The sequence below is a fragment of the Salmo trutta genome, chromosome 14, assembly GCF_901001165.1.
Source record: "Salmo trutta chromosome 14, fSalTru1.1, whole genome shotgun sequence".
Classification (NCBI taxonomy): Eukaryota; Metazoa; Chordata; class Actinopteri; order Salmoniformes; family Salmonidae; genus Salmo; species Salmo trutta.
This window is the reverse complement of record NC_042970.1, coordinates 73699229-73723219: the sequence shown is the minus strand read 5'-3', so window position 1 is coordinate 73723219 and position 23991 is coordinate 73699229. Positions and strand designations below refer to the sequence as shown.

At 47.0% G+C, this 23991-nt stretch overlaps 1 protein-coding gene across 1 annotated transcript in view; it reads right to left on the bottom strand.

Annotated features, from left to right (window-relative positions):
* LOC115147355 (nuclear factor 1 X-type) overlaps positions 1–23991 on the bottom strand; it is a gene marked incomplete in the record, with an annotated part of 152111 nt that overhangs the window by 30739 nt on the left and 97381 nt on the right. The window contains 2 exon segments of the mRNA XM_029689564.1: positions 2266–2340; positions 2483–2545. Coding sequence (XP_029545424.1) covers positions 2266–2340; positions 2483–2545 — 138 coding nt within the window.

Here is a 23991-nt window from a genome sequence, read left to right as displayed (position 1 = left end):
AGAGCTATGATAGAGGTATAGATAGAGCTATAGATAGAGGTATAGATAGAGAGAGAGATAGAGCTATAGATAGAGATAGATAGAGCTATAGATAGATAGACAAAGCTATAGAATAATAGAGAGAGAGATATAGTTAGAGCTATAGATAGAGAGAGATTGAGCTATAGATAGAGATAGATAGATAGAGCTATAGTTTGGCCATAATGACCATCGTTATGTTTGGAGGAAAAAGGGGAAGGCTTGAAAGCCAAAGAACACTATCCCAACTGTGAAGCACGGGGGTGGCAGCATCATGTTGTGGGTGTCCTTTGCTGCAGGAGGGACTGATGCACTTCACAAAATAGATGGCATCATGAGGAAGAAAAATAATGTGGATATATTGAAGCAACATTTCAAGACACCAGTCAGGAAGTTAAAGCTTGGTCGCAAATTGGTCTTCCAGATAGATAGATAGAGCTATAGATAGAGCTATAAATATATACATATATATATATATATATAGAGAGAGAGATAGATATATAGAGCTATAGATAGAGGTATAGATAGAGAGATAGATAGATAGATAGATAGATAGATAGATAGAGCTATAGATAGAGATAGATAGAGCTATAGATAGAGGTATAGATAGAGAGATAGATAGATAGATAGAGCTATAGATAGAGATATATAGAGCTATAGATAGAGGTATAGATAGAGAGATAGATAGATAGATAGATAGAGCTATAGATAGAGATAGATAGAGCTATAGATAGATAGACAAAGCTATAGATAGATAGACAAAGCTATAGATAAATAGAGAAATAGATAGAGCGATATAGATAGAGAGAGATTGAGCTATAGATGGAGATAGATAGATAGATAGATAGATAGATAGATAGATAGATAGATAGATAGATAGATAGATAGATAGATAGACAGAGCTATAGTTTGGCCATAATGACCATCGTTATGTTTGGAGGAAAAAGGGGAAGGCTTGAAAGCCAAAGAACACCATCTCAACTGTGAAGCACGGGGGTGGCAGCATCATGTTGTGGGGGTGCTTTGCTGCAGGAGGGACTGATGCACTTCACAAAATAGATGGCCTCATGAGGAAGAAAAATAATGTGGATATATTGAAGCAACATCTCAAGACATCAGTCAGGAAGTTAAAGCTTGGTCGCAAATCGGTCTTCCAAATGGACAATGACCCCAAGCATACTTCCAAAGTTGTGGCAAAATGGCTTAAGGACAACAAAGTCAAGGTATTGGAGTGGCCATCACAAAGCCCTGACCTCAATCCCATAGAAAATGTGTGGGCAGAACTGAAAAAGCATGTGCGAACAAGGAGGCCTACAAACCTGACTCAGTTACACCAGCTCTGTCAGGAGGAATGGGCCAAAATTCACCCAACTTATTGTGGGAAGCTTGTGGAAGGCTACCCGCTGAAATAAATCATTCTCTCTACTATTATTCCGACATTTCACATTCTTAAAATAAAGTGGTGATCCTAACTGACCTAAGATATGGAATTGTTGCTAGGATTAAATGTCAGGAATTGTGAAAAAAGGAGTTTAAATGTATTTGGCTAAAGTGTATTTAAACTTCTGACTTATAGAGCTATAGATAGAGATATATAGAGCTATAGATAGAGCTATAGTTAGAGATAGATAGAGCTATAGTTAGAGATAGATAGATAGATAGATAGATAGATAGATAGATAGATAGATAGATAGAGCTATAGTTAGAGATAGATCGATAGAGCTATAGTTAGAGATAGATAGATAGAGCTATAGTTAGAGATAGATAAAGCTATAGATAGAGCTTTAGTTAGAGACAGATAGATAGAGCTTTAGTTAGAGATAGATAGATAGAGCTATAGTTAGAGATAGATCGATAAGAGCTATAGTTAGAGATAGATAGAGCTATAGTTAGAGATAGATCGATAGAGCTATAGATCGAGATATATAGAGATAGAGAGAGATAGATAGAGCTATAGACAGAAAGATAGATAGAGCTATAGAGAAAGATAGATAGAGCTATAGATAGATAGAGCTATAGATAGAGAGAGCTATAGATAGAGAGAGCTATAGATAGAGATAGAGCTATAGATAGATGGATAGAGCTATAGATAGAGAGAGATAGATATAGCTAAAGATAGAGATAGATATAGCTAAAGATAGAGATAGATAGAGCTATAGAAAGAGAGAGATATAGAGATAGATAGAGCTATAGATAGAGAGAGATAGAGCTATATATAGAAAGGATAAGAGAGGGGTAGATACTCACTCTGTGACACCCTGACGAGCTCAGCCACGTTCCACACTCCTGAGGTGACGAAGCAGTCCTGGAAACTCAGGTGCCCTGCAGAGGAAGGAGGAGAAGGGTTAGGATGTGTGTGTGTGTGTGTTTGTGTGTGTGTGTGTGTGTGTGTGTGTGTGTGTGTGTGTGTGTGTGTGTGTGTGTGTGTGTGTGTGTGTGTGTGTGTGTGTGAGTGTTCTCTTACCATTGGGCGGTGGCTTGATGTCTGTGTCTCCTTGTTGGCTGGAGCTGTCTGATTGTCCAGATTCTGGAGGAGAAGAGAAGAGAGGGATTTAGCTTGGCTGTGGCAGATACAAAGTATACTGCTGTATGTGAGGAAACAGGAAGGGAGGAGGTGTTGGAACCCCTCTGAACTTCAGTCATAGATTCTATACTGACAGATGGGATATTTGAGAAGAGTACGGAGATTGCTTCACTAAGGGTCAAGGAGGGTGTCTGTATACAGTGTTTATTTGTGTATATCAATGTCACAGAATGTTCCCAATGTTCCTAACCCCCCCCACAACTCCTGTCTCAAGGTGTTCAGATTTACTGTGTGTGTGTGTGTGTGTGTGTGTGTGTGTGTGTGTGTGTGTGTGTGTGTGTGTGTGTGTGTTTAAGGTGTTCTGTTTATGCAGCCTAAAACCCTGCCAGCAAGGAGGTATTAAGTGAGATTAAGAAGAGGGATATGATTGCGCTGTTAGATGTTGGATTGCGCACACACACACACACCCTGGGCTGTCCGGGGATTTAAGGCTAAGTGTGGTAAAGGTGAAGGAAACTCAGTGGCCTTTAGATATTGACAGAGACAGCAGTGACACACACACACACACACACACACACACACACAGACACACTACACACAAGCACACAGCTGTCACAACCTTATTACTGCTCTTGGCATTGGTAGGCCGCAGAAGCCAGGGACTAGAGTAGAGATTACAGCCACAAGGGAGAGGTTGTTACAGGGGAAGTATTTCAGTAAAGACTCCCTAACCTCCAGCATGTGTCATTACAGGCTAACTGATCCATTAGAACAAAGTGGAGAACCAAGGCTGACACAGAAAGTACTATTGGTGATTGCTGTGTGTTTCTTTGTTTATGCACTGTGTGCTATCTGGCATGTGCGTGTGTTTTGTGGTCTATGTCCATGCACAGAATGTAGTCTATGTATAATTAAGCAATAAGGCCCAAGGGGGTGTTCTTCTGCACAACGCACTGCAGAGTGCCTAGATACAGCCCTTAGCCATGGTATATTGGCCATCTACCAACAAAAAAACAAGGTTACTTATTGCTATTAGAAACTGGCTACCAACATAATTAGAACAGTAAAAATAAATGCTTTGTCATACCCATGGTACAGTATATGGTCTGATATACCACGGCTGTCAGCCAGTCAGCATTCAGGGCACGAACCAAGCATGAGTGTATGTTTCTGAATGACGGAGTGTGTGTGTATGCGTGTACAGTACCAGTGGCGTGGGCATGACATCTGCAGGGCCACAGCCAGGCCTAACGAATGGAGGTGTTTATCTGCAGCATGTAGGTGATAACGGAGCAGGAGAGGACTGATGCCAACACGCATAGACACACACACAAAGATGCACAAACACACACCAAGCACACATACACACCACGCGCACGCACACAGTCACACGCACAGCACAGCCTCGCCACACTAAGCCACAAGATTAGCTAGTAGAAACAAAAACAGACCTGTCTCACTGCTTGCTAATGCTTAGAGAGGAGAGAGAGAGAGGTACAGAGAAAGTGAGGAACAGAGGGAGAGAGAGAGCAAGAGATGGAGAAAGAACGAGCGAAGTAGAGAGACAGAGCGATAGGGGGAGAGAGATATAGGGAGAGAAAGAGAACAGGATGGAAAGAAAAGCAGAGGAGAAGAGGTTTGGGACAGAGAGAGAGAGGGCGAGAGACGGAGAGAAACAGAAAGAGAGGAATAGAAAGAGAGCTCCTTTTTCCTCCCTTCTGCAGACTCACTCCCTCTCTTATCTTTTCTCGCTGCTCCTGGCAGCCATCTTATGGCTTGGCAGCCATTTTAGCATTGGCGGTAGCGAAGCATTCCAGCTAGCTGACGCCACTCACACACAACTGTGCGCGCGCACACACACACTCAAAGTAAACATATACGTTGGCCAACGAAAACTGTTAAGAAAGAAAATAGCGTCCACTGAACTTTCTTCCTGTTGTGTTTCGCCTCTTGAATCTATAATAAGAAGCATTGACTCTCCAACACAGTACGTACAGCACATCAAGTGCATGGTCATCTGTACATCTTACCAGTGTGTGTGTGTGTGTGTGTGTGTGTGTGTGTGTGTGTGTGTGTGTGTGTGTGTGTGTGTGTGTGTGTGTGTGTGTGTCAGAGCTACAATCCAATGGAAAGCAGTTGGTGTTAAAGTGGTTTAACTGAATAAACACAGTAAACAGAACCCTCAACCCAATCAGGGTTTCTGGAATGATACAAATTGATTCAAACAGATTCCCCTCAGTCAATCCCCAGTAAATGTACTTTGATGTGAGTGATTTGTAGGCTAGTGGTTAGCACCACTTGGACCTGCTCCTTGGCCCAGATATAGGTGTGATTGATGAAGCATGCATGACAGACAGCTTCTGTTCCTATCAGAGATGATAAGAGATATCAGGACAGCCAACACTACAGGCCCACTGACAACCCCCATTTAACAGCACCCCCAGTGCTCTAGAACAACACTCTAGAACCCCACTCTGGTGAAGTAGTCACACTGACAGTCACAGCACAGCTGATTCTACGTCTCTGGTAGCTTTAGCCTGGCTAGCCTAGCCTAGCCTAGCCCTACTATAACTGCTGGTGAACTCTTATTCAGTACCACTTATGTGTATCTCTATGTCACTACAGAGGTGGAACTGCCTGCTGGTTATCACCCTGACACCAGCTGCAGGCACTGAGGCAGCCAGCCCCCCCCCCCCCCCCCCCCCCCCCCCGGCCTCCCCCACAGTGTGTGTGTGTCTCTGTCTCTCCCCCATCCTCCCCCCAGCATCCTAGACACACATCCAGACCTCTTATCTGTACTCCACAGCCCCCCAAGCCCTCCCTAGAAACCCAAATCATGCCCCTGCAGCTCCCCTAACATCCTTTACTCCTACCCCCCAAAACCCCACAGCCTACCGCACAACACCTCCAAGGTCCAAAATTATTGGCACCCTTGATAAAGATGTGCAAAAAAGTATGTATAAAATAAATAATTCTGAGCTTTATTGTATGCAATTTTTTACTAATACATTTGCTCAGAGAAAGACATTTTGTTTAACAAGTAATACAAAAAAGCACAAAAAGATAGGTGTCAAAGTTATTGGCACTCCAGCTGTCAATTCTCCGCCACCCTCCCCTTGTGAGAATAATGTCACAGTCTTTTTCTACAATGTTTTATGAGATTGGATAACACATTGGGATCTTAGACCATTCTTCTATTCAGACTGAATCTTTCCAGATCCTTGATATCCTTTGTCTGCACTTATGGACTGCCCTCTTTAATTCAATGGGGAGCTATTGCAAAATGTTGATTTTGTGGTCAATGAACCATTTCTTTGTGGATTTTGATGTGCACTTGGGGTTATTGTCTTGCTGGAAGATCCACTTGCGGCCAAGTTTCAGCCTCATGACAGAGGCAACCATGTTTTGGGCTAAAATGTCTTGGTACTTGGCAAAGTTCATGATGCCGTTGACCTTGACAAGGACACCAGGACCAGCGGAAGCAAAATAGCCCCATAACATCAAAGATCCACCACCTTATTTTCCAGTAGCTATGAGGGTCTTTTCTGCATATGCATCATTATTTTGACGCCAAACCCAGCACTGGTGTGCGTGGCCAAAGAGTACTATTTTCATGTCATCTGACCATAGCATCAGTTCCAACCCAAGCGCCTCTACCGTTTAGTAAACTCCATGCGGTCGTATTTGTTGTTTGCTCTCAGAAAAATAAATTTGTTGGGGCAACGCTTCCAAAGAGCCTATTGACATAAACAAAAGGACAATATAGGAGGAAGATGAAATCCTATTACACCGGCTCCGATGCTCGTCGTCTGTGGCAGGGCTTGCAGACGATAATGGATTACAAAGGGAAACCCAGACGTGAGTTTCCCAGCAATGCAGAACTCCCAAACTAGCTAAATGCCTTTTATGCTCGCTTTGAGGAATATAACACTGTGCCTTGCGTGAAAGCCCCAGTTGTTCCAGATGACTGTGTGATTTCGCTCTCTGTGGCCAATGTGAGCAAAACATTTAAACAGGTTAACAATCACAGGGCCAGATAGAATACCAGGGCGCGTTCTCAAAGCATGCACAGAGCAGCTGGAAGGTGTCTTCACTGACATTTTTCATCTCTCCTTGTCCAAGTCTGTTCTCCAAGGTAACCTGCCTACATCTGTAATTATGAAGTGCTTTGAAAGGCTGGTCCTTACACACATCAACACCATCATCCCAGACACCCTAGACCCACTCCAATTCGCATACCACCCCAACAGATCCACAGATGCAATTGAACTTCACACTGCCCTCTCCCACCTGGACAAGAGGGGAAATAACTATGGGAGAATGCTGTCCATAGACTCCGGCTCAGAGTTCAACACCATTGTCGTTCAACACCATTGTCCCCTCCAAGCTCATCACCAAGCTAGGGACCCTGGGACTGAACCCCTCCCTCTGCAACTGGATCCTGGACTTCCTGATGGGCCAGCCCCAGGTGGTGAGAGTAAGCCATGCTGACCCTCAACACAGGGGCCCCTCAGGGGTGTGTGCTTAGTCCTGTCCTGTACTCCCTGTTCACCCAAGACTGTGTGGTGACGATGGAGGTAGGCCTGATCACCGACAGCGATGAAACAGCCTACAGGGAGGAGGTCAGAGACTTAGCAGTGTGGTGCCAGGACAATAACCTCTTCCTTAACTTCAGTAAGACCAAGGAGCTGATCGTGGACTATAGGAGAAAGAGGGGAGAGCACCATCCACATTGACAGGGCTGTTGTGGAGCGGGCCGAGAGCTGCAAGTTCCTTGGCATCCATATTACTAAGAACTTAAAATGGTCCACAGACACATGCACAGTCGTGAAGAGGGCATGGCAGCGCTTCTTCCCACTCAGGAGGATCAAAAGATTTTGCATGGGACCTCGGTTCCTCAAAAAGTTCTACAGCTGCACCATTGAGAGAATCTTGACTGGCTGCATCACCGCTTGGCATGGCAAATGCACCGCCCTCGACCGCAAAGCACTACAGAGGGTGGTGAGGACAGCCCAGTTCATCACTGGGGCAGAGCTCCCTGTCATCCAGGACCTCTATATCAGGCGGTGTCAGAGGAAGGCCCGAAACATTTCCAAAGACTCCAGCCACTCAAGCCATAGACTGTTCACGCAGGGCCAACAGGCTCCGAGACCGCTTCTTCACCCAAGTCATAAGACCGCGCATGTGACAAATACAATATAATTTTTTATTTTGACACGGAGGTGGCATCTAATTGTAGATTTGGTGACCAGAAGTTGCGGCCAATTTCTGGAATTCTCCAACTGTGGCCCTTGGACTTTTCGTTTCCTCCAGAACTATCTTCCTCACTGCGCTTTGGGACAAGATACACATGCATCCTCTACCAGGCAGGTTTACCACTGTTCCAGTGGTTTTAAACTTCTTAATTGTTGCCCTAATTTGGTAAGTGGTATTTTTTTGTTTTTTTTAGCAATGCTTTGGTACCCATTGCCTGATTTATTAAGGTCAACAACCATTTGTCTCTTTTCGTTTGTGAGTTCTTTGCCTTTTCCCATGGTGATGGATGACAAAGGGCTTTTACATGAGTGTTACCTCATATTTATACCCCGGTGAAACAGGAAGCCATGGAAAGCCATGACAGTTCCTTAAACTGAGATTAATTGGAAGAGGTAGAATGTTAATACATTTATTTTAAACAGTAGTTTCTACTCATCTTTATCAAGGGTGCCAATCATTTTGGACCTGACTACATACACAGCCACCCACAGCTATAGGATCCCAAATAGGATCCCAAATAATCCCAAATATAGGATCCCAAATAATCCCAAATAGTCCCTTTACACAATCACAATCCTGTACTGCTCCTCCCCAAATTCCCCCAATGGAGTTTCATGAAGCCTGATGTAAAGCAGGCATCCCTAGACCCAAACAGTCACAGTCCCATATTCCCACCAGTCCCCACCAACCCTGACAGTCCCATATTCCCACCAGTCTCCACAAACCCTGACAGTCCCATATTCCCACCAGTCCCCACCAACCCTGACAGTCCCATATTCCCACCAGTCTCCACAAACCCTGACAGTCCCATATTCCCACCAGTCCCCACAAACCCTGACAGTCCCATATTCCCACCAGTCCCCACAAACCCTGACAGTCCCATAAACCCACCAGTCCCCACCAACCCTGACAATCCCATATTCCCACCAGTCCCCACAAACCCTGACAATCCCATGGCTTTAGACACCGACAGTCTCCTCCCTCCCAATTCCCCCATCGAAGCCCCATGATACACACATCAGCAGCCATCCCCACAGCCCACCCCATATCCCCATATTATTCCTACCACAGCCCCACCACAACCATTATACAGTAAGCCTTCATGGCCTTAACATACCCCCCACTATGTCTGCTCTTTTCTCTCCCCTCCTTCCTAACCCTCTCTCTCTTTTTCTCTCTCTTCTGCCTAGCTCTCTCTTTTTGTCTCTCTCCTGGCTAACCCTCTCTCTCTTTCCTCTCTCTCCTTCCTAACCCTCTCTTTTCACTCACTCTCTCTCTCTCTCCTCCCTTAACCCTGACTTCCCCAACCTTCCTCTCCTCCCTCTGTGGTTCCTCTCTCCCCCTCCACTCCTCCCTCTGTGGTTCCTCTCTCCCCCTCCACTCCTCCCTCTGTGGTTCCTCTCTCCCCCTCCACTCCTCCCTCTGTGGTTCCTCTCTTCTCCACTTTCCTCCCTCTGTGGTTCCTCTCTCCCCTCCACTCCTCCCTCTGTGGTTCCTCTCTCCCCCTCCACTCCTCCCTCTGTGGTTCCTCTCTCCCCCTCCACTCCTCCCTCTGTGGTTCCTCTCTTCTCCACTTTCCTCCCTCTGTGGTTCCTCTCTCCCCTCCACTCCTCCCTCTGTGGTTCCTCTCTCCCCCTCCACTCCTCCCTCTGTGGTTCCTCTCTCCCCTCCACTCCTCCCTCTGTGGTTCCTCTCTCCCCTCTACTCCTCCCTCTGTGGTTCCTCTCTCTCTCTCCACTCCTCTGCTCCTTCTCTCATCAGTCTCTCCATTCTGTCCTCCCTCTGCTTCCTCCTCTCCTCACTCTCCTCCCTCCTCTCTTCCCTAACCTTCACTCTCCTCTCCTCCCTAACCTCTGTTCCCTCTTCTCTTCCCTAACCTTCACTCTCCTCTCCTCCCTAACCTCTGTCCCCTCCCCTCCTCTCTTCCCTAACCTTCACTCTCCTCTCCTCCCTAACCTCTGTCCTCTCCCCTCCTCTCTTCCCTAACCTTCACTCTCCTCTTCTCCCTAACCTCTGTCCCCTCTTCTCTTCCCTAACCTTCACTCTCCTCTCCTCCCTAACCTCTGTCCCCTCTTCTCTTCCCTAACCTTCCCTCTCCTCTCCTCCCTAACCTCTGTCCCCTCCCCTCCTCTCTTCCCTAACCTTCACTCTCCTCTCCTCCCTAACCTCTGTCCCCTCTTCTCTTCCCTAACCTTCACTCTCCTCTCCTCCCTAACCTCTGTCCCCTCTTCTCTTCCCTAACCTTCACTCTCCTCTCCTCCCTAACCTCTGTCCCATCTTCTCTTCCCTAACCTTCACTCTCCTCCCTAACCTCTATTCCCTCCTCTCTTCCCTAACATTCACTCTCCTCTCCTCCCTAACCTCTCTTCCCTAACCTTCACTTTCATACAACTCTCCCCCTTCTCTCCCCCTCCCTCTCCTCCTCTGTGGTTCAAATATAAATTCAAAGGGCTTTATTGTCATGGGCAACATATGTTTACATTGCCAAAGAAAATGGAATAGACAATAAACAAAAGGGAAATAAACAAGGGAACAATTAGTAAACATTACACTCACAAAAGTTTTAAAAGAATATAGACATTTCAAATGTTATATTATTGGCAGTGTTGTGTACAGTATGTACAGTGTTGTGTTGTAACAATGTACAAGTAGTTAAAGTATAAAAGGGAAAATAAATAAACAGATGAAAACGGACCACAGACCTTGCTACTGTGACGGCACATTGTGGTATTTCACGTAACAGATACGGGTGTTTATCAATGCTTGATTTTTTTTACAAATTCACTTGTGGGTCTGTGTGATCTGAGGGAAATATGTGTCTCTAATATGGCCATACATTTGGCAGGAGGTTAGGAAGTGCAGCTCAGTTTCCAAATCATTTTGTGGGCAGTGTGCACATAGCCTGTCTTCTCTTGAGAGCCAGGTCTGCCTACGGCGGCCTCTCTCGATAGCAAGGCTATGCTCACTGAGTCTGTACAAAGACAAGGATGTTCTTAATTTGTCTCAAATATCTCTCCACTTTCATTCCCCCCCCCCCCCCCCCCCCCCCCCCCCGCTGTGTTCGGTGTTAAATCTAGTTGATTGTTGACCTTTGAGTGTGTGTTTCAGTGTGTATGTTTGTGTTAATCCCCATTGATCTCTGACCGGTGGTGGTGACCGGCTGGCCTCTGGGGTCACAAAGGTCAGACAGACCATGTCACACTGAGCAGCCCGGCCGGACTAACAGACGGCTAACTGAGGGGCAGAATAAAGCCCAAACAGCCCAGATTAAACACTAAGCACTCACAACAAACACATACTGACACACACACACACACACAAACAACACATACTGACACACAATCACACTGACTCAGATTAAAACACACACACACACTGACGCACACACACACTTAAGTCTATAAATCAGAGAGAGAGGGGAAAGTGGAGTCAAAACCAAGAACAGCCCACAGCTGGCCAGATGTGTTATAGGGCATGGCAGAGAAGAGTCCTTGTGAATGAGTGTGTACACACACCTGTACTATTTTAATGCTTGTAATGTAAAGCCGCTCCTCTGTTCCAACATGTTAAAACCTCAAGTGAGCACCATCAAGTGCATGGCCATCTGTACATCTTACCAGTGTGTGTGTGTGTGTGTGTGTGTGTGTGTGTGTGTGTGTGTGTCAGTGCGTATTCACAGAGATTCCCCTCACGAATGCCAACTCTCCCTCCCTTTACCTCCTTCATTCCTCACTCTTCCCAAAACACAGGATAACGCAGTACTGCCTCCACGTCAACTCTCCCCATCCCTCCCTCCCTCCCTCAGTCCCCCCTCCCTCCCTCCCTCAGTCCTTCTCCCTCCATTCGCTTCTTCCCCAAAACACAGGATAACGCTGTACCCAAGCCTCCCAATTGGGTTTCGCTTAAGAGGTTTATGGGTATGTTGCTAAACATTCTGACCTTTTTTTAATCCTTAATGCGCTTAAAATGTTCCAACCCTCCTAATCCCCTCGGCTATCCCACACAGATGTTCACTCAGCTCTTTTATTGGACATTATTTTAGTATTTATATTTTCCTGGGTTTATTTTTTTAGCTGGTTTATTTTATTACTTTTTCCAGTTTTTCTCTCTTTTATTATTTATTTATCATTTAGTCATTTATTTTCATATAAGTAGATTAAAAAAAATTATACTTCTCTGCAAGCAGTCTGTATGGACACCCCTGCTTTGATGGGGGTCCTGACAGTGTGACTAAGGACCCTATAGTAGCAGGTCAATAAGCCCTGTAGCACTGCTCCTGTTTGAGTTAAAAGCCTCTGACCCAAGACAAAAGAGAAATGATCCATCCTAAATGTGTGTATGTGTGTGTTTGCCTATGAGTGCGTCGGTGTGCGTTTCTCCATTTGTGTGCATGTGCGTTTCCACAATGCACTGTGCCAGTCAAACCAGGCAGAAGCCCACGTGTGTGGAGTGTAGTGGCAGCAGTGGGTTCTGAGTAGAGAGAGCAGGTGTGCCTAGCCGCCCCGCGCAGCTTGCTGCCCATCTGTGCGCCCGTCTGTGTGCCGCCTGCGCCCACGCTCTGCCAACACCGCCGTGCCGCACCAAGGGGACCCCGGAGAGAGAGCGGAGGGAGGGAGGGAGGGAGGGAGGGAGAGAGAGAGGAGGGATGGAGGGAGGGAGGGATGGAGGGGCACTCTGCAGGGCTGGGGCCTGGAGGATAGGCAGGGGATGGGTGGATTGGGGAAGGGAGGGTAAAGTAGGAGAGAGGAGAGAGGGAGAGGGAGATGGAGAGATAGAGGGATTGATGGAGAGAAGGTAGGGGAGAAGGACTCCAGGGCTGGGGCCTAGAGCCCTGACTAGAGGACAAATAGACAGTGGAGGAAGGAGGGAATGAAGGGAGGGAAAAGGAGGAGAGAGGGGAGGGAGAGAGGGGGATGGAGGGAGGGAGGAGGGGAGGGATGGAGGGATGGAGGGGAGGGAGGAGGTGGAGGGAGGGATGTTCCAGGGCTTTGGCCTGGAGGATAGATAGACAGGCAGGGCATGGATGAGGGAGGAGAGAGGGAAGAATGGAGGGAGTATAGAGGAGGGCTAGATAGACAGGCCAGGGGACTGGTAGAGTGGGTAAGGGAGGCAGGGAAGGGGGAGAGGGCTGGCTGGCTGCATGCCCATAAACAACACCGCCACCTTGGCTCTGCTTTCTCTCTCCATTCATCCTCTTATCCTAATAATACCACTACACATTCACCCCTCTTTCTTCCTCTCTCTCTCTCTGTTGTATCAATGCAGCTTACCGCTGCCCTGTAATACAATGTGTTTAAGTCATACATGGAGTGCCCTATAGGCATACAGAAAGATGTTTTATTGTTTATGGACCAATTAGTGTATAAAGAGAAAACAATTGTGTCTGTCTTCTCCCAGAAAGTGATCTTTTAATAAAGCATTGATACTGAGGGGCAGGTAGCCTAGTGGTTAGAGGCAGGTAGCCTAGTGGTTAGAGTGTTGGACCATTAACTGAAAGGTTGCTAGATCAAATCCCCGAGCTGACAAGGTAAAAATCTGTCGTTCTGCCCCTGAACAAGTCAGTTAACCCACTGTTCCTAGGCCGTCATTGAAAATAAGAATTTGTTCTTAACTGACTTGCCTGGTTAAATAAAGGTAAAAAATTATATAAAAGATGTCACCAAACCTTCTCTTTGACACAGTACATGATCGGTCCCCCACATTGGGGGATCATTACTATGCAAGCTGGCCTGTTGGTCACAGTCCCAACAGATACACACTGATTCATAATTAATATGGATAGCCGGGTGGAAATAGATTGCCTAATTCAGTGGCTGGGAGTGATGCTGACAGGCCTGTTATAGTCCCCGTAGGACCCCTAGGGCTCAGTCAGAACCCTACATATACACAGACACACACTGGAGACGTGTGAGAGAGACTTGGATCTAGGGCTGGGCGATATTGTCACGGTTGTCGTCGGTTAAGGAGGACCAAAACGCAGCAGGTATGTGCAGGCTCATCTTGACTTTTATTAACTACAAAATGAACGTACAAAAAATAACAAAACACGAACGATCAACAAAAACAGTCTGGTAAGGCACAAGGCGAAACACAGAACAATCCCCCACCAATAACAAACAAACACACCCTAATATATGGGACTCTCAATCAAAGGCAGATAGACAACACCTGCCTTCAACTGAGAGTCCCAACCCCAATTAACCAAACATAGAAAACGACACACTAGACTCAACATAGAATTCATGAAACTCACCCAGTGCCCAAAACCCCGGAATACTAAATCAAATGCCCTCCTAACTCATACAACACTCAGAACCACATAAAACAAATACCCTCTGCCACGTCCTGACCAAACTACAATACTAATTAACCCTTATACTGGCCAGGACGTGACAGTACCCCCCCCTTAAAGGTGCTAACCCCGGAAGCACCTTAAAAACAAAAAACAAAAAAAAACAACAACCCCAAACACCATAACAAAAATTCCCCTCTACTAAAGGGAGGGAAGGGAGGGTGGCTGCCGTCAACGACGGCACTGTGCTACACCCCCCCTCCCCAACCCACCTATATCAGGAGGTGGCTCCGGTTCTGGCCGTTCCGGGCAGTCGGGCCACTCTGGCAGTTCGGGGCAGTCTGGCCAGACTGCCCCGAGCTGGCAGCTCGGGACAGTCTGGGCAGTCTGGCAGCTCGGGACAGTCTGGCAGCTCGGGACAGTCTGGCAGCTCGGGACAGTCTGGGCAGTCTGGCAGCTCGGGACAGTCTGGGCAGTCTGGCAACTCGGGACAGTCTGGGCAGTCTGGCAACTCGGGACAGTCTGGGCAGTCTGGCAACTCGGGACAGTCTGGCAACTTGGGACAGTCTGGCCACTCGGGACAGTCTGGGCAGTCTGGCCACTCGGGACAGTCTGGGCAGTCTGGCCACTCGGGACAGTCTGGCCACTCGGGACAGTCTGGCCACTCGGGACAGTCTGGGCAGTCTGGCCACTCCGGCAGTTCAGCGCAGTCTGGCCACTCCGGCAGTTCAGCGCAGTCTGGCCACTCCAGCGACTGTTGACTGGCGGGCAGCTCCGACGACTGTTGACTGGCGGGCAGCTCCGACGACTGTTGACTGGCGGGCAGCTCCGACGACTGTTGACTGGCGGGCAGCTCCGACGACTGTTGACTGGCGGGGCTGGGTTTACGCACTTGAAGGCTAGTGCGGGGAGCGGGAACAGGACGAGTCGGACTGGGTTGACGCACTTCCGGGTCCGCACGAGAGACAGGAGCTGGAAACCCAGGGCTATGGAGGCGCACAGCCGGTCTAGATCTTACCTCCTGCACAACCCGCATTGGCTGGATGGAACTAGTAGCCCTGTACGAGCGGGGTGCTCGTACAGGGCAGACTGGGCTGTGCAGGGGCCTGATGGTAGCCGTGCGTAGAGCGGCAGTTGGGTAGCCTGGTCCTCGGAGGCGTACCGGCGACCAGATGCGCTGCGCAGGCATCCTCCTACCAGGCTGGATGCCCGCTCTAGCACGGCACCTGCGAGGGGGTGGAATAACTCGCACCGGACTGTGCGTGCGTATGGGTGAGATAGTGCGCTTCTCAGCGAAACATAGTGCTCTCCACCCCATACGCTCCTCCATATAACCACGGGTAGCTGGCTTCCGGCTCTTCCTACGCCTAGCCAAACTACCCGTGTGCCCCCCAAAAAACATTTCTTGGGGGTGCCTCTCGTGCTTCTCCCTCAGCGCGTCCATGGCCTCGTACCTCCGCCTCTCTGCCTTGGCTGCCTCAATTTCCCACTGCGGGCGGCGATAATCCCCAGCCTGGTGCCAAGGTCCGGCCCCGTCCAGAACTTCCTCCCAGGTCCACTTCTCCCGCCAGTCCAACTCAAAGTCCCTCTGCTCCTTCCTCTGCTGCTAGGTCCAATGTTTGTGGGTTATTCTGTCACGGTTGTCGTCGGTTAAGGAGGACCAAAACGCAGCAGGTATGTGCAGGCTCATTTTGACTTTTATTAACTACAAAATGAACGTACAAAAAATAACAAAACACGAACAATCAACAAAAACAGTCTGGTAAGGCACAAGGCGAAACACAGAACAATCCCCCACCAATAACAAACACAAACACACCCTAATATATGGGACTCTCAATCAAAGGCAGATAGACAACACCTGCCTTCAACTGAGAGTCCCAACCCCAATTAACCAAACATAGAAAACGACACACTAGACTCAACATAGAATTCATGAAACTCACCCAGTGCCCAAAACCCCGGAATACTAAATCAAATACCCTCCTAACTCATACAACACCCAGAACCACATAAAACAAATACCCTCTGCCACGTCCTGACCAAACTACAATACTAATTAACCCTTATACTGGCCAGGACGTGACAGATATGGCCTAAAAATACTATCTAAATGTTTTCTAACTTATGGGCGATTCACAATATATATATAGAGAGATTTTTTTAATGCTTTCTCTAAATACGCGTTGTATAATTAAAGGTCAAATACATTGCATTTCAAACAGTCAGCAATAATCTAATGAATTCAAGGCTTGTGAAGTTATACCTAGGCTAAATATAAGCCTTCCACAACCATACGACTCACTAATAATTGTATTATTTATTCTAAATAGTTTAACCTGCTTTTTTTTTGCAATAATCAATGATCTGGATTTCAAGTCTATGAAAATGACCTTTTTGGTTCCAAATGGAACTAGAACCCTGCATAATGCACAGCCACTAATAATGACGAACTTGTTGTAGCAGGCAACAATCTCTCCAGCCCAGGTGCTAGTGATTAGCCAGTGACTCTTTATATTTCAAGTTTAGCCAACTTGGATCTATTTTCTCGCTAACAAGGTAGAACAGTTGAATCGCTATGAACACACCCTTTTATCTGTCTCCAATTGTTTGAACAGCATGATAGCCTGTCCACTTTGTTCAGATGTTGAAATCAAGTGGCCTACCTTATTTCTCAGAGTGAGAACTAGTTGCCAATTCCTTATATAATTATGTTTCAGGCTTATTGCACATTTCTAAAACACAGACTAGACAGCTAGTATAGCAGTCTTTGGCTAAAATGCTGCTGGTGATACATTGGTACCAATGCAGCATGCGACAAACTGAGCATTCATTTTCCAGAATGAATGTTCATTAATACTATCGTTTAAGGGTATCTTCTGAAAAGTTGACTTCTACTCTATTACAGTAAAATAATGTTGGACCAAACCTCAAATGCAAATAGCGAGTTGAAATCGCTCATTAGAGAGGAAGATGTGATCTCAGCTTTGTTGGCGTGAGAGGCAGCGGGGGAGGGTTGTGTGTAAACCGTATAGGAAGAGGTGATGCAAGAGGTTTCACTCTCACTAAAACCTATCCAAAACTGGGCAAAGGCGGCACTTCTATGGGCTTATTTTGGATCTAAGTTTGTCGCCTGCCTTCCCGCCTTGGGGACGACTCCCCCCATTGTTAGGGAGGAGACATGCATCTCGTCATTATACACAGATCTCTGGTGTAAATGGGAAGGTGCCCACAGCACAGAGGAGCGAAGGAGACGAGACCAAAAATATGAGAACAAGCAGACATACGCTCACAAAAACGGAAAATAACAAAACCTTGATTCTTTAATACAGGCATTTGGAATATCACGCAAAAACATACATTCAAATGAATTAGATATATCGCCCAGCACTATTAGGATCAACCTTCATCTCTGTGTTAGTACCCTGTTAATCTTCATCTCTGTGTTAGTACCCTGCTAACCTTCATCTCTGTGTTAGTACCCTGTTAACCTTCATCTCTGTGTTAGTACCCTGTTAACCTTCATCTCTGTGTTAGTACCCTGTTAACCTTCATCTCTGTGTTAGTACCCTGTTAACCTTCATCTCTGTGTTAGTACCCTGCTAACCTTCATCTCTGTGTTAGTACCCTGTTAACCTTCATCTCTGTGTTAGTACCCTGTTAACCTTCATCTCTGTGTTAGTACCCTGCTAACCTTCATCTCTGTGTTAGTACCCTGCTAACCTTCATCTCTGTGTTAGTACCCTGTTAACCTTCATCTCTGTGTTAGTACCCTGTTAACCTTCATCTCTGTGTTAGTACCCTGTTAACCTTCATCTCTGTGTTAGTACCCTGTTAACCTTCATCTCTGTGTTAGTACCCTGCTAACCTTCATCTCTGTGTTAGTACCCTGCTAACCTTCATCTCTGTGTTAGTACCCTGTTAACCTTCATCTCTGCTCAGGCTAAAGAGTTAGGGGCCACGGCCATAGTGTGTGTGTGTGTATGTATGTGTGTCTATATGTGTGTGTGTGTGTGTGTGTGTGTGTTAGTTAGTTAGTTAAACTAGATATAAAACATTTTTTTGCATGGGCTGTGTCTCAATCTACCGCATCCTCCTATGTCGCCCTTCCGCATCTGCGGTGGAAAGTGCTGTTTGACAACAACAACAACAAAAAATGTAGGCCCTGTTTGTCAGACCAGGAGACATCCCTGAAAATCGGTCTTCTCACGAAAACGTCTGTAGCATCCAAACGGGTTGGCCTACAAACTAATATGACCACTCTATAGAAAGGGGCCACTCTCACGAACACAATGGTGTTCTCCATTTTTCTTACGACCCAATTGTCTAAAGGTAACCCATACAAATGACTGGAAGTATGGTGGTAGTTTTTGCCAACAAAATAAGGGGTTGAATATGTGTAAATATATATTTCCTGATCTTTCTTATATCTCCTAGATATAGGACAAACACATCTAAACCTTATTCCTTATGATGTATTTGTTTACTGTCTTTTTTGCCATTTCTGAATGTGTTATTCAATGAGTTTCTGTGGGCTACAGTAGTAAAAGCCAAATTCAATATTTTTTTTATTTGTTTGGAGATACCTAAAGGGTCCTATAATTCCAAATCAAATAGCTAAATGATCCATAGTATGACCTTATTAAAACAATTCCATAAGTCAGCTTAGAACCAACCCCCACCCAGCGGCTTAGACTTTTAACCCAAATAAATATGTTTTTACAAAAGGAGGAAAGGGGAACCGGGCTCTCTCTCTCTCTCTCTTTATGGGGCGATTTCTACTGTATTAGTGGGTGTTGTTACTGTGTATCGCCACTGGGCGGCATTTTGCTGGCACAGGAATGGATACGGGGTAAATGCAAGTAAAACACATGGCCTAGGCCTGCTGGCCAAGAGTCTCTTGACCCGCTCAGAGTTAACTCTAGACTTACAGAGAGAACGGCATGTTAGTAATAGAGAAAGAGATTAAAAAAAGGAGAAAGCAGTGAAAGAATGTAGATGATGTGGAAATTGAAAAGGGAGACTAAGGTATTTTGGGGTAGCGGGATACATATCAAGAGAACAGCCTTATTTCATGTGAGATAGTATGTGTACTCTTTTCAGCCTGCTCTCCATAAATCTAGACTCTTTTACAGTCAGATGACAGATAATCTGTAATGCTGTACATGTAATGCGGCTGTATAAGTTTCAAAGCAAAGAAAAGATCACAGAGAGAAATGGACAGAAAAGAGAGAGAGCAGGAAGCAGAGAGAGAGAGAGAGAGCAGGAAGCAGAGAGAGAGAGCAGGAAGCAGAGAGAGAGAGAGAGAGAGAGCAGGAAGCAGAGAGAGAGAGAGAGCAGGAAGGAGAGAGAGAGAGAGTAGGAAGCAGAGAGAGAGAGCAGGAAGCAGAGAGAGAGAGAGAGAGAGAGCAGGAAGCAGAGAGAGAGAGAGAGCAGGAAGGAGAGAGAGAGAGAGAGAGAGAGAGAGAGAGAGAGAGTGTGTGTGTGTGAAGTATAGTACAGTAGAGTAGAAACCAGAGAGGGAAGGGAGAGATTTATCCCGGTACATTCACACTTCCTGCTGGTCCAGATACACACTGGCTCTTTATGCTGCAGCCTGAGGTCTGTTACACACACTGGACTTCCTGCCTGCCTCTCTGCCCGCGTCTCTGCCCGCGTCTCTGGCCGCCTCTCTGCCCGCCTGGCCAGAGGTGTGCATTAAGGTAAACCTCTCTCGCTCTGTGTCTGTCAGTCTGTCTTTCTCTCTCTCTCTCTCACTCTATCAAATCTTTTTCTCTTTCTTGCTCTCTGCGTCTCATTTTCTCAGTTTCTCTTGGTCTCTCATTTGTCCATCCGATTATTTTTCTCTGTCTACTGTCTTTTCGTTCCCACCACCTTGCTTCGACAACAAAGTTAGCACGAATATACTGTAGGGTTAGTGAGCGTTTGCTTGGCCCAAGGACAGTGATAAGAAAAGGAAAACATCCTACTCCTTCTAGACTTCAGACACACAAGCGCACACATGAAGGGATGCCGTACGCACAAGGATATCAACTACCCCCAAAACACCATTGAGATAACAGGGATATGAAACATTCCTACAGCCAAGACCTTCTACAGAGCAATATCTCACATTATCATGTTCAAGCTCCGACTCCAATATATTCACAATGACAAAATAGGCCTTTATCAATTTTTGAATGCAAGACTAAGTGCTTTGGAGATATGCAATACTGTAATGTAAGAGGGATCTCTCAGCCGTTCTGTAGCATCTGGTGTATATTGTAGCTGTGTAGCCTAGTAGACACTAACATACAACAACATAGCAACTCAGTCTGGACTGACTACATAGATACAGTCTGTGGCTCTGTGGGAAGTGGTGAACCAGCCATGTGACTTGTCTTAACCCTGCTGCCACTCTTCTCTGTGCCAAGAGAAGGGAGGGGGAGGGAGAGAGTCTGGAGGGGAAGAGAGACAGAAAGAGAGGGGCTGGGGTAGGGCTGGGGCAACTGGCAGTGCCAAGAAAGACCAGAGCTTTGACGGGAAAGTAGGAAAGAAAGGCAGAAAGAGAAAGAAGGGGTTGTTGGGAGGTTGTGAATCTATACAATAAGTAGAACTCCAGCAGACCTAGCATGATCAAAGAGGACACACACACACACACACACACACACACACACACACACACACACACACACACACACACACACACACACACACACACACACACACATATATACACACACACGAAGAAGGCAGTGCCAGAGTCAGTGCCAGCCAACTCAGAGTAGGAAGTAGCCTACAGTACACAGAGGTGTGGGCACCCATAAGCCAATCAGAGTGGTGGAAGCAGAGAGAATGGGCCAATCAGAGTTAAGAGTCAAGTTTGACGCAACCGACAGGAGGATTGACGTTCTCCTCTGTGTGTGTGAGAGGGTGTTTGTGTTTGTGTATGAGAGGGTGTGTGTGTGTGTGTTTGTTGATTATGAGAGTGAATATTTGTGTGTTGCTAAGCAGAGTGAGGATTAAAGGCCATGGAGAAAGAGAAAGAGAGAGGGAGGAGAGGAAAGGAGTGGAGAGTAGGGAGGAGTGGAAAGGAGGGGAGCGTAAGGGAGAAGAGGAAAGGAGTGGAGAGTAGGGAGGAGTGGAAAGGAGGGGAGCGTAAGGGAGAAGAGGAAAGGAGGGGAGAGTAGGGGAGGAGAGGAAAGAAGGGGAGAGTAGGGGAGGAGAGGAAAGGAGGGCAGAGTAGGTGAGAAGAGGAAAGGAGGGGAGAGTAGGGGAGGAGAGGAGAGGAAAGAAGGGGAGAGTAGGGGAGGAGAGGAAAGGAGGGGAGAGTAGGGGAGGAGAGGAAAGGAGGGCAGAGTAGGGGAGGAGAGGAAAGAAGGGGAGAGTAGGGGAGGAGAGGAAAGAAGGGGAGAGTAGGGGAGGAGAGGAAAGGAGAGGAGAGTAGGGGAGGAGAGGAAAGGAGGGCAGAGTAGGGGAGGAGAGGAAAGGAAAGGAGGGCAGAGTAGGGGAGGAGAGGAAAGAAGGGGAGAGTAGGGGAGGAGAGGAAAGAAGGGGAGAGTAGGGGAGGAGAGGAAAGAAGGGGAGAGTAGGGGAGGAGAGGAAAGGAGAGGAGAGTAGGGGAGGAGAGGAAAGGAGAGGAGAGCAGGGGAGGAGAGGAAAGGAAAGGAGGGGAGAGTAGGGGAGGAGAGGAAAGGAGGGGAGAGTAGGGGAGGAGAGGAAAGGAGGGAAGAGTAGGAGAGGAAAGGAGGGGAGAGTAGGGGAGAAGAGGAAAGGAGGGGAGAAGGGGAGAGTAGGGGAGGAGAGGAAAGGAGGGGAGAGTGGGGGAGGAGAGGAAAGGAGGAAATGAGGGGAGAACAGGAAATGAGGGGAGGGGAGAGTAAGGGAGAGGAAAGGAGGAGAGAGTAGGAAAGGAGCGGAGAGTAGGGGAGAAGAGGAAAGGAGGGGAGAGTGGGGGAGGAAAGGAAAGGAGGGGAGAAGAGGAAAGGTTGGCAGGGAAATGACAGACAGACTGTGAACTTGTGCCCTTGGAGTTACAACACCAGTCCTATTAGGACTTGATAAACCACACACACACACACACACACACACACACACACACACACACACACACACACACACACACACACACACACACAGTTTGCCCACTGACCTTTGATGAGAGGAGGGGGGTCTGACACACTCTTTACAATCAGTCAAGTCAAGTCCCTCTTTGTTCATTGTGCCCTGTGTCTGATCAGAGCAGACAGCGGGCACTCTGGGTAGAGGGTGAGGTCATATGAGGGAGTCGGGCAGAGCCTAGCACGCCGGTCAATCAGACAGAGAGAGGTCGCCGGGGGCAACCAGGAGGTCACCCTCAGGGACGAGAGAGGGAGGGTGATGAGGGCATGAGGCAGAGCTGTTGACAGCTCGTGGAGGGGATACTTAACAGCACAATCGGTGGAGCCTGATTTACCCAAGATGACCATAAACTGTAGCGGAGGGGGGATGTGTGTTAGTGTTTGTGAGAGTGAGAGTGAGATTGAGAGTGAGAGTGAGAGTGAGAGAGAGAGAGAGAGAGAGAGAGAGAGAGAGAGAGAGAAAGAGAAAGAGAGAATATGTTCATAATGTATACTGTACATATATGTGTCTCCCTACAAGTCCTTTCCCAGATCAGAGCACAGCTATCTTCTGAGAATCCCGGTGATCCCAGTGACTCCTTCCTAACCTCTGCGCGCAAACATGTACACACACACACACTGACATCATCATCAGTAATAAAAGCCCTCCAGAAGGATCAGTGATCACAGCTGTAGAATGGCTTTTTTACCCAGAAGCGCAGCCTAAGCAGTCATTCAGAGTATAACAGACAACACACGCACACACACACTCGCTCTTTCTCTCACACAAACACACACGCCCTCCCCCCCACATGACCGCTAACCCCCAACCCCAACAGCATGGCAACAACCAAACAAACAAGTCCTGTGGACACAAACAAACCGATAAACCAATAAGGAAGTAGATACGGGTCAGACTCTGACCACCATCTGGCCTCTACGCTACCGACTGCCTGCACGTCTGCCGACCCACAGGGCCTGACCCCGGCTAGCCGGGTGTGTGTGTCTGTTTCAGTGTTTCCTCTAGAATAATTTGTAGCAGTGGTGGGGGGGGGGGGGGGGGTCGCAGGGGGATGTTTATATAAAAGCACTGACAAGCTCAGTTCTGGTGACTTTATTTAAAAAGGACATTCTATTCTAAAATGAATGAAAATAAAATGATGCTGACGCCATCTAAAATATCATTTCCACCTCCAGAAATGAGCCCAATAACATAACTATTGTAACATATTGGACCATGAATATAGCCTATACATAGTCCATATTGTCAGGTATGCTATCAGCAATAAGCCTTATCACCTGTAGCCCAACTGACGCAGCATAGTGGCTAGAAACACTTTCCCTGGTTGCCTGGTTACTCTTGCTCAACTAATGTCATCTGTCTCCTCACTATTTTTAAAAAACTCACTCCAGAAAATGATTTTAAGGTTAGGTGGCGTTTTACCCCAAGTTACCCTACAATTGACCCATGCTACATTTAGCCCCAGTCTCCCCTATGGACTCAAGGTGAATGGCAGAGCATTAAGGTGCTTAACCATACAGCTGCTAAACACTCTGGGTTTAAAATGATACAGTTCCATGTTTAGGAATTGAGAAATAAAGAAAGTAGCAACGGAAAGCTGGGATCCTCCTCTTTTTAACTAAGGCCATTAAAACTGCTGTTTTCCCAAAGACTGCAAGGACTGTTGTGCATTGACTGCTTGTCAGAATGCCTGTTTCCCTCTCTATGGCAGTCTTGGATGTGCCTAGAGAGGAATGTTTCTCTTGCATAGAACACACAGCAACAAGCCGACTAGGTAAACAGATCAACTATTCTACTATTG